Source organism: Leptodactylus fuscus, chromosome 3 (assembly GCF_031893055.1).
Source record: "Leptodactylus fuscus isolate aLepFus1 chromosome 3, aLepFus1.hap2, whole genome shotgun sequence".
Lineage (NCBI taxonomy): Eukaryota > Metazoa > Chordata > Amphibia > Anura > Leptodactylidae > Leptodactylus > Leptodactylus fuscus.
In genome coordinates this window covers 238,656,579-238,667,549 of record NC_134267.1, presented here as the reverse complement: position 1 = coordinate 238,667,549, position 10,971 = coordinate 238,656,579, and the positions used below count along the sequence as shown (strand labels likewise).

Genomic DNA, 10,971 nt, shown 5'->3' with positions numbered 1-10,971 from the left:
CGGGTGCTTTGCTGTATAAACAAGGGGAGGAATAATTTCACGTAGCAGGCAAACAAAGCAGCATTTCTAAAGCAATGTATTTAGGAATCTTCAAAATTTACATTAGCTAGCAGCATAGCTAGGAATCCCCCTTTAAGGGGATTCATAAATAGCCCAACGGAGGTACCTTATGGTAGACATATGTATATCTTTAGCAATAATAAAATACATGTGAAAAACTTTGTAACAATTTATTTTTTCGTTATCCAACCACAACATTTGGTTGTAACAACTTTAATTTTTATAGCAATTTTGCAAGCACTTTCTTGACTTCTCTGTTGTTCAGACTGTAAATGACAGGGTTCAACATTGGAGATATCATGACATAAAAAATAGATATGTATTTATCTTGGGTGAAAGATTCCTTGGATGATGGCCTTAAATATGTGACCATGGCTGTCCCAAAGTACGTGACCACCACAGTAATGTGAGACGTACAAGTGGAAAACGCTCTAGACTTTCCAGATGAACGGATCTTCAATACAGTAGAGATAATACAAACATATGACACAATAATCAATGAAAAGGGGAGAAGAAGAGCAATAAAACCAACACTAAAAATGGAGGTCTCTTGAAGAGAGGTGTCGTGACATGACAACCTCAGCACCGATAGGACCTCACACATGAAATGGTTAATCTTGTTGGGGTAACACACAGTTATGGGCATTACAAAGGATGGAATGATTATATCTATGAAGCTGAATATCCAAACGAAGCCAGCTAGATAGCAACAAACGCTCCACCTCATAAAAACTGGGTATCGGAAGGGGCGGCAGATGGCTACGTATCGATCAAAGGCCATGACGGCAAGAAGTTGGCATTCAGTGGCTCCTATGAATAACAATATTTTCAACTGTATGAGACAACCAAGAACTGATATTGTCCGATCAGTAGATAAGAGGTCTACAAGGAGCTTAGGTATCGCCGATGAGGAGTAACACAAGTCTACAAAGGATAAATTGCAGAGGAAGAAGTACATTGGAGTGTGTAAGGAGGGGTTCACTATAATGACACATATGATAAGACAATTTCCAAATACCGAGAACAAATAGATGAAGAAAAATATAGGAAATAAACACATATTTGTCTTCAAGTTATTGGAAAATCCCAAGAGAATAAGTTCAGTGGCCAATGTCCTGTTGCCCATATTTGTCTACGGAATCTACAAAAAACAGTGTGAGAGTAATAGACAGGGTTCATTCTCCGCACCATAAGCCAGGCTAATCCACGAAAACTTAAAAATAAAATACTAAAGCAAAATAAAATAAAGCAGTTCTTTGGGAGATTGGGATGGGAAGGACGCAAACATGGGGAGAACATACAAGCACCCTACAGAGGTTGTTCTACAGTATGTAACATAGAACTAGAGATGTTTCAAGTGACCTTTACTGTTGATAAACCTGGTGCAGTTTAGGACTGTCTAGTCCAAAACTTAGACATTAATAGTAAATCTGCCCCAATGTGTACAGGACACTCTCTCCCTAGCATTGCTTAGTTATAGCCTTGCTAGGGATAACTTTAGAGCCTGTTTTCTACTAAAGGGACAATAATATGGTAATAAATAGAGATGAGCGAACAGTAAAATGTTCGATATTCAATATTCGTTTCCAGTAGCCCCTCAATATTCGACTACTCGAATCGGATATCGAACCCTATTATAGTCTATGGGGGGAAAATGCTCGTTTCAGGGGTAGGCAACATTCGATCAAATTGAACTTACCAAGTCCACGAGTGAGGGTCGGGCTGGATCCTCCGAGAAGTCTTCTCCGCGCAGTGTCCCTGTGGCATCTTCCGGCTCAGAATTCACTCTGCCAGGCATTGGGCCTGGGCAGAGCCGACTGCGCATGTCCACACTACAAGAAAATGGCCGCTTACAGTCAAAGCGGCCATTTTCTTGTAGCGCGGGCATACGCAGTCGGCTCTGCCCAGGTCCGATGCCTGGCAGAGTGAATTCAGAGTCGGAAGATGCCGCGGGGAGGCTGCACGGAGAAGACTTCTAAAGGTAGGAGAAGAACCAGCGTTGATTGGCCGACTGTATAGCATTCGGCCAGTCAACGCTGGTTCTGCATCAAATTTTTCCATTCGAATATCGAGTAGTATTCGATAGAGTACGAGTATTTCAAATACCATCGAATACCTACTTGATCGAATATTACTCACTCATCTCTAATGATAAGTTACAAGGGGGTTGGAACGAGATAAGGAAAAAAGGGAAGGGTGTATCCAGTGGAGAAAGCTATCCCGTGCAAGAATAGCCAATTTATGGTGGGGTTAAACATCATACCTGAGAGAGATAAGTCTTAGAGTACTCTGCTGCAGTCTGAAACTCCATCAAATAATTCCAGATCTTTAAGATTTTGCCATACGAGTCATTCATAGAAGCGGTGAACTTTCCATATGCATCACATCATTGACCTTGGAGATTCAGAGAAAAGATCACCCCAACATTTGTTTGGGCCACCCTTTACCAGTCATAGTGGAGAACTGCGGAAAGATAATCCAATCCTAGATGATTGAACACAGTCATAAAGCATAAATACATCCATATATGGGCCATCCCAATAACAGATAATGATCAGAGAGTCACCGGTCAGACCCATAATGGCCATCTAATCACAAAGCAAATTATCATTACGTTAGTAACTGAGACTCGGTACATTGCGGCACATAGAGGAGGAGTTGAACAGTTTCCAAGTGAAAACATTTTTTATATTTACTCACTCTATGTATTTTTTCTTGATCCACCATTCCTGCTCCTCACCACCATCACTTCCATTCCTTATAGACTGGCATCTTACCTACGATAATTTTCTTGAAGACGAAATCCAGCAGCCAGGATCTTAACTAAAATCCAATGTTTATTGTGATACCATTTAAAAACATACAAAAATTATAACAAGAGCGTCCTGGCTGACTCGTTTCAGTTCCTAATTCTTACCCACACTAATGACTTCACCGTGACAATCAATGTGTTGGACAATTGTCCAGGACATTTGCTGCCAGTTTTTGGTACAGATGAGCTACCATACTCAGCAGTGTTCGTTCTCATTGGGACAATTTACTAAGAGAGGAAGTATCTAGAACTTTAGTATAAAGGGTTGAATGGGGGTTGACTTGGTTGGCTAACTAGACCCAAGTGCATGATACAAGGGGGCATTGTGTAGGTTTTTAAAGGGAAAAATATGTTGTGTTTTAGTTATCTATTAGGTATAGACAGTTTTTATTTTGGAACATTCTTTGTGTACTTTTAGTGGCCACTAGAGATAAAACCTCCAGGATATTTGACAAAATAATAGTTTGGCATTTTACATGGTTGCGGACAATCTTCAATGGTCAACTCTCTACACAATACGTACTTGTCTTTTTCAACCAGTAGCTTGGAAGCCGGTGTGACCCATGGGCCTCTTCCATGAGTCTCTCCACCTAGTAACACAAGGCATGTCACAATATTACTAAATCATGGAACTATCTGGATAAAAACCATCACTAGCAGTCAACACTAAGAGCCAGATCACATGTCCATAAGTATTGAGTGTAGCTCAACGTAACCTGCAGGCTTGGACAAGCAATGAGACCTACCAGACCGATTCTACTTGTGCCATATCAGGCTTGACCTCCTTACCCAGCACTATTCCATTCTACCAGTGCGCCCAGTAGTCAGCTGGTGAGCAGCGGGGAGCAATTCCAGCTGGTCCAGCTCCTTGTCAACTTCTCAATTAGTGGGCAGTCAGAGAAGAAGGCAGCTGACCAAGAGGAACATGAGCCCTCCACTACCAGGAAGAGGAAAGGTGAAGACACTGGGACTGGAAGCAAAAGGGAAGCACAGTAAGGAGAATGGGATCTGAATGCATTGGAGAGATCATAGGCAGTTATATGGGAAGGAATCAAGAGGAAGACTGAAAGAAATACACAGAAAACAGTAAGAGGAACCTGGTGGAACAGAGGATATAGCGAGGAGAGATGGGCATGGAACTGGCAACATCATACTGAGACATGACCTGCCTGGGGCAGCTTAACACATGGGAGTTACTTTATGGCTGGCGCAACTTATAGGGCCATTGTTTTATATATTAGTAGCCACATGGTGATGCCAGGCTCGTAGGAGCACCCACTTCCAATTGTTCTGATTCTTTTATGGTCATTTCAGCTCCATACACTCCCCATAAGATCTGCTAATCACATGAATTCCAATACTTTGCCTCTGTTTCAGATCCAGTCCTGACTTTTGCTATAAAAACAGCATAAAAAATGCCACTATGGATCTGGGCTACAGGTGGAAACTCATTGAATTCATGTTAGACTGAACGCATTCACAAGAATTCTTGAAAAACTTTATTAAAATTTATGAAATACAATCTACATAAATAATTGGACTCACCTTCCCAATCCGTATAATAAAACATGACAACAAACTAGAAACTTAAACTGATAAATAACTGGAAACAAAAAATCCTACAAGCTTAAAAAACTATAAAACACAACACAAAGTCTCAGCGTCTGCTCATTCCTTCAGTCCTGTGTACGGCAGCGCAGCATGTATATAAACCTTTATCAGAACTCTCCAGAGTCTCCATCGCACCGATCTCACATAGACAATATAATGAGAGCCAGATATTAGGGAATTATATTGTTTTTGGTGTGTTAAACCCTTGAGGATTCGGCTATTTTAGTCCTTCAGAACCTGATTTCTTCACTACACATTCCGTAACTATTTTTTTATGAGGGCTTGTGTTTGTGGAATGAATTTTATTGTCAAGATTTTAGGGAACATAAAATGGATTCACTTAACTTTTATTAACTTTTTTTTTTTTTGAAAAATGAAAATGGAAAAAAAAAACTGCAAATCCATCATTGATTTCACATTTTCTTTTTATGACATGCATCATGAGATCCTGAGTTATATTTATATATTACTAGAGGGAGGACCCGGCTTCGCACGGGTATATTACATTTTTTGTTAGTGTAGTGGCTCCATAAGAATTGTTCAATTTTGTACTGGTGTATTTTGTATGTTGTTTGTGTGTATATCCATAAGCGTCCATGTGATCATGTGTATCTCAGTTTGGATATCAGTGAAAAACCTGTGATCAGTTGTTATGGATACCTGGAGTAAAGCTGTGTGTATGTGATATTGTGTAACAGTGTCATCCACAGCCCCTTGTTTTTTTAAAGCTGACATAAAGCAGTGGAGAAAAATGGCTGGGTTGCTATGGAAACCTGAAGTAAAACTCTAATGTGTGGTACTCTCTGCAAAGCTGTCTATCTAATCCTCCAGCGTTTGGCACTGTGTGCTGAGGCACATATCTAATCCTACGGCTTGTGGTACTGTGTGCAGAGGCATGTATCTAATCCTCTCCCATGTAGTACAGTGTGTAAACGCATGTATCTAATCCTCTGGCGTGGGCAACTGTGTGCAGATGCGCGTATCTAATCCTCTCCCATGTAGTATTGTGTGTAAATGCATGTATCGAATCTTCTGGAGTGTGGAACTGTCTGAAGACATGCGTATCTAATCCTCCGGCATGTGGTACTCTGTGTAGAGACACATATCTAATCCTCCCCCATTTGGTATTGTGTGCAGTGACATGTATCTAATCCTCCGGTGGGTGGTACTGTGTGCAGATGCACGTATCTAATCCTCCGGCGTGTGGTACTTTGTTCAGATGCACGTATCTAATCATCCCCCGTGTGGTATTGTGTGAAGAGGCGCATATCTAATCCTCCGGCAAGTGAAACTGTGTGCAGACGCGTGTTATGGTTCTGTGTATATTTTTAAAAATAATAATTTTAAACAATAGAACCTCTAGTCTGCAAGACACTGCAGCGAGGTCCACAGGCCCAATGGTGGGCTGCTGTATGTCTGAATAGTCCTCTACCAGTTAAGCTGCACTGACAGATAAGTGACGCAATACTTAATGTGAACACGCTACAAGAAAGCCCTGCCAGTTAACCTCACTGGACAGGTGCAACAGTACAGCTGAAACAGCAAGGCTGCCAAGGGTTAACAGTCACCCCAGGTCAGCAAGTAAAAATGTTCCTGCAACAGCCAGGAGAGGAAAGGAAGTTTGACAGTGAAGAGGCTATCTGAGAGCCCAAGCCTGCTGCAACTCTATGGGCTGCAACAGTGTCTACTGCTCCTAACCCTGGTATAGAGCTGACAGTTCAGGAATTACAGGGTACTAACTACAGGCCTAGTCTGAACCCCTGCCTGGATCCTGGAGCCTAGCCCTGAACTACTGTCTTTTAACAAACTTCAGAGATTCTGATTCAAAGTGTGAGCATCGGGAAGTCCCCGCCCAGTAGGGGCGGTGGTAGTGACCTCACCGCTCATGCCCAGTGGGTGAGAAATGGCACTTAGCCTGTGAGCGGCTCCAATAGGTCTGAGCATGCTCAGCAGGCCGAAAGCTGGACTTGCACTCCAGACACCTCACCACATGAGGCCGAGGGCGAGGGTTAGATTGACCTGCAGGTGGCGCTGTGTGCAGACAGTGAACCCTGCGGGACTCAATATTAACAATGCGCGTATCTAATCTTACGGCATGTGGTACTGTGTGCAGATGCGCGTATTTAATCTTACAGCATGTGGTATTGTATGCAGACGTGTGTATCTAATCCTCTGGCGTGTGGTACTGTGTGCTGAGATGCGTATGTAATTCTCCGGCGTGTGGTATTGTGTGCAAAGGCATGTATTTAATCTTGCCCTGTGTGGTACAGTGTGCAGACACGCGTATCTAATCCTCAACTGTGTAGTATTGTGTGCAGTGGTGCATATCTAATCCTCCGGTATGTGGTATTGTGTGGGGAGGTGTTTATCTAATCCTCTGGCGTGTGGAACTGTATGCAGAGGCATGTATCTAATCCTCCAGTGTGTGGTATTGTGTGAAGACGCATGTATCCAATCCCCTGGCGTGTGGTAACGTGTGCAGACGTGCGTTTCTAATCCTCTGGTGTGTGGTACTGTGTGCAGATGTGCGGATCTAATCCTCCCCCTTGTGGTGCTGTGTGTAAACGTGCGTATCTAATCTTCTGGTGATGGTACTATGTGCAGACATGTGTATCTAATCCTCTAATCCTTAGCAAACTGCCAATTTGGATTAAAGGTGTTTTCCCATCTAGTGTGTCAGCACTGCCTGGAGCAGATCAGATAATATGCAAATACAGTATTTGTACAGAATCCCTGAGGATTAGCTGAGTGTTTACACAGAGAGATAATAGACCTGGGACCTAAGATAAGGCTGCTGCAGGAACAGTGTAATATAGTATGTGAACATAAATTCATAACAGTGGTTAAGCCATGTCATTTACCGGGATAAAAAAATTGCCTATGTGTTAATCCAGGTTACAATCTATCTATGTGCCGAATTTCATTCAAATCCGTTCAGACGTTTTTGTGTGATTGACTAACAAACATCCAAACATCCAAACACAGAAACCTTCACATGTATAATATTAGTAGGATTTTATGGTACATATAGTCTTGACTGTACATGTTGACACCCCTGTCTAATTTCAAATGTATTCACAAGATACAGTGCACAGATTTGGGCACCTGCGTGTGGCACATCTTGTCAGTGACGCCCACGTCTCCCTTCTATGGAACACAGATAAGATATTTGTCAACTTCTTCTCTCTTCCTCCAACAGTTCATAAGCATCAAGTGCTTGAATGAATGAAATCTTCTCATTGAATACTTTATTCTGTACAAAGTTGAATGTGATGACAAGAAAATCAAACAAAAATCTTCAATGGAAATCAAATGTATTAATTAATGGAGACCTGGATTTGGAGTCACCCCCAAAATTAAAGTGGAAAAACCCACGACAGGCTGATCCAACTTTGAGGCAATGTCCTTAAAACATGTCAGTATGAGGCTCAGTAGTGTGTGTGGCCTTCACGTTCCTGTAGGACCTCCATACAATGCCTGGGCATGCTCCTGATATGGTTGCAGATAGTCGCCTGAGGGATCTCCTCCCAGACATGGAGTAAACCATCTGCCAACTCCTGGACAGTCTGTGCTGCAACGTGACGTTGGTGGATGGAGTGAGACATGATGTCCTAGATGTGCTCAATATCTGGCACAACCAAAAATATTGAACTAACTGGTTCCAAGTTGAATCCACACACATTTGACATTGAAGACCTATTCCAAGTCTCCTAGAACCCTTAAAAATATTTTTATGTATTTCTAAAAAAAAGATTTGTTTGTGCTATTAATAGGTTAATAAGTGAATCCAAAGACCTTTAGCAATGTTTTGAGAGATTAGTGGGTTTCCTGGAATCTTCTGTATTTTTTCATGCCTTGGGCTTAACTCAGAGCTGACTGACAACACATCCCTCTCCCTTTCTCACTCACACTCCCTCCGTTTCCCTAGCTAACCCGCCAACTACTAGCGGCTCCTAACTAACTCAACCCTCCACCCCACCCTACCTGCTCAGGAGGCTGAGGGCCTTTGGAGTCCAGGAGCCATTTCTTAGGGCCTTTTTCAACTCTGTGGTTGCTTCAGCCATCTTTTTCGGTGTGGCCTGCTGGGGGAGCAGTATATCAACCAGGGACATAAATAGACTTGACAGGCTGATCAGGAGGGCCAGCTCTGTCCTGGGGAGCCCCCTGGATCCAGTATAGGTGGTGGGTGACAAAGGGACACTGTCTGTGGTGAGCTCCATGTGGAAGAACAAATCCCACCCCATGTATGAGACCTTGATGGGACTTGGCAGCACTGTAAGTGACCGTCTGCTTCATCCAAAGTGTGAGAAGGAGCTATTGCAAGTCCTTCCTTCCAACAGCGATCAGGCTGTATAATCTACATCAGACCAAGTGAAGATCACACATCTTCTCTGTGCAGATCGCACAGAGAACTAATGATTATGATTATGAATGTCCTCCTTCTTTCTTCTTCTGTTCCTTAGCTGCTATGGACTCCTACTATATCTTCTCTTCTCAGCATATGTGTGTCTACGTCTGTAATATATTACTGTGTATTATCCTGTATCTGTATTACTATGCTGCTGTAACATGCTGAAATTTCCCCACTGTGGGACTATTAAAGGATTATCTTATCTTATAATACTTACATGTCTTTCATTCCAGACCTTCTAGGCACTGTAGAAGTGTGTGTAACCATGTGCATCATATGCTGGCCGCTCACTCTACTGCACATGCCAGAATTCCCGCTTTATTGTGCAAATCCAGAAAATGTGACATCCCGTGCCCAGAAGGTCCAGACCAGAAGACAGGTAAGTATGATGGGTTGGGGTGGGTTGAGTGAGTTAGGAAATATTCTGTATGCCTTACCCTGTATCAAAACTGTAGGGTTATAGGTTGGACTTGATGGACTGATGTCTTCATCTAACCTTATCAACTATGTAAAGGAAACCAGAAGTTTCCTGTAATGTTACCGAAAAATCATAAAATGCATCTGGGGTGGTCTAGATAAATCTAGATGCTTGTTTAGCTTACATTAAATTTATCCTGGGCAACCCCTTTATGTCCACTTCTCTTACTAGAAGAATAAAAGTGATGGGACTTGGCCTAGAGAGTGGGTGGTTGACCGTGATGATCATATAATCCTTCTATAAAGTTGTTAAGAAGATGTTTCAGGGATCATGAATTGATGTAAGGAAATGGTTCACCTACTCTCCCAACCACATCTCCTGCCACATCTTTGCTCCCTCTGGTAGGAGATGCAACTCTTACCATTAGTGGACCTTCCATACCCAAAAAAGTTACTTGGAAATTACACATTTTAATAACTTTTTGAAGGTTTTCTTCACCTCCCCATTGTTCAGACTGTAAATAAGTGGATTTAGAAATGGAGCAATAATGATATAGAAAATGGAGGCATATTTCCCATAGTTTGAAGATTTCTCTGGTGATGGCCCAAGATAGGTGACCATGCCTGTCCCAAAGTAGAGGGCTACAACAGTCACATGGGAGGTACAAGTGGAGAAAGCCTTGGCTCTTCCCGCTGCCTTAATCTTTAATACCGAGAGGATGATACAAGTGTAAGACATTATAATAAAGGAAAAGGGGATGAGAATAGTAATGAAGCTCAGTAAGAAGATTACGCGCTCCTTCATGTAATTTCTGTCACATGACAATTTTAACACGGCAAGAGATTCGCACATGAAGTGATTGATCTGGTTAGGGTAGCATAAGGTTACGGGCATCAGTAACAATGGGAGCACGATGGCCAGAAAACTGAATACCCAAATCAGGGCAGTAAGTCTATGGCACATGCTCCACCTCATCAGAACCGGGTAGTGGAGGGGTAGACATATAGCCAAGCATCGGTCATAGGCCATTAGGACTAGAAGTAGACACTCCGTGGACCCTATTAGTAACAGTATGTTGACTTGGGTGAGACAAGCCATCAAGGATATTGTCCGTCGAGTCGACAGTAGGTCCATCAACATTTTGGGTACAGCAGAAGATGAATTGCATAGGTCTATAAAGGATAGCTTACTGATGAAGTAATACATGGGGGTGTGCAGCTGAGGGTTGAGGACTACAATGTTAATTATAAGACCATTTAAAAGGATGGTCATCACGTAAATCAGGAAAAACAACACAAACAGGGTCACGTTGATACTGAAGTCCTTGGAGAAGCCCAACAAGATAAATTCAGTCGCAAGTGTCTTGTTCTTCATGATGTCTTGGAAAATAAGGTTAGTAGTTAGGAATAATGAAATGATATCAAAGTTATCAGATTATTGATTGATGAAGATTCCTCCATGAAAGCAAGATGGCATCACATACTGTATAACAAACCAAGTAATTTGTTACATTCTACCTGAATCAGTTAGGAGTTTAGTCCAACCCAACAGAAATCATTCCTATTATTTTGTGACTTGTTTTTGTTTTAGAATTCTGAGAATTATTTTATGTGTTATTATTATTATTTAATAAATTATCTACTATATAGCTGGACTCTA

The 10,971-nt window shown here is 42.0% G+C and overlaps 2 protein-coding genes across 2 annotated transcripts; both read right to left on the bottom strand.

Annotated features, from left to right (window-relative positions):
• Nucleotides 1-241: 241 nt before the first annotated feature.
• Nucleotides 242-1,186, bottom strand: LOC142198628 (olfactory receptor 2D3-like). Its single transcript, XM_075269658.1, is given in 1 exon segment — nucleotides 242-1,186. A coding segment is annotated over 1 exon segment (945 nt).
• An 8,576-nt stretch (nucleotides 1,187-9,762) lies between these two features.
• On the bottom strand, nucleotides 9,763-10,686 carry LOC142198627 (olfactory receptor 2A5-like). Its single transcript, XM_075269657.1, has one exon. It carries the CDS (start codon nucleotides 10,684-10,686, stop codon nucleotides 9,763-9,765), a length of 924 nt encoding a protein of 307 aa, XP_075125758.1.
• Between the last annotated feature and the right edge of the window lie 285 nt (nucleotides 10,687-10,971).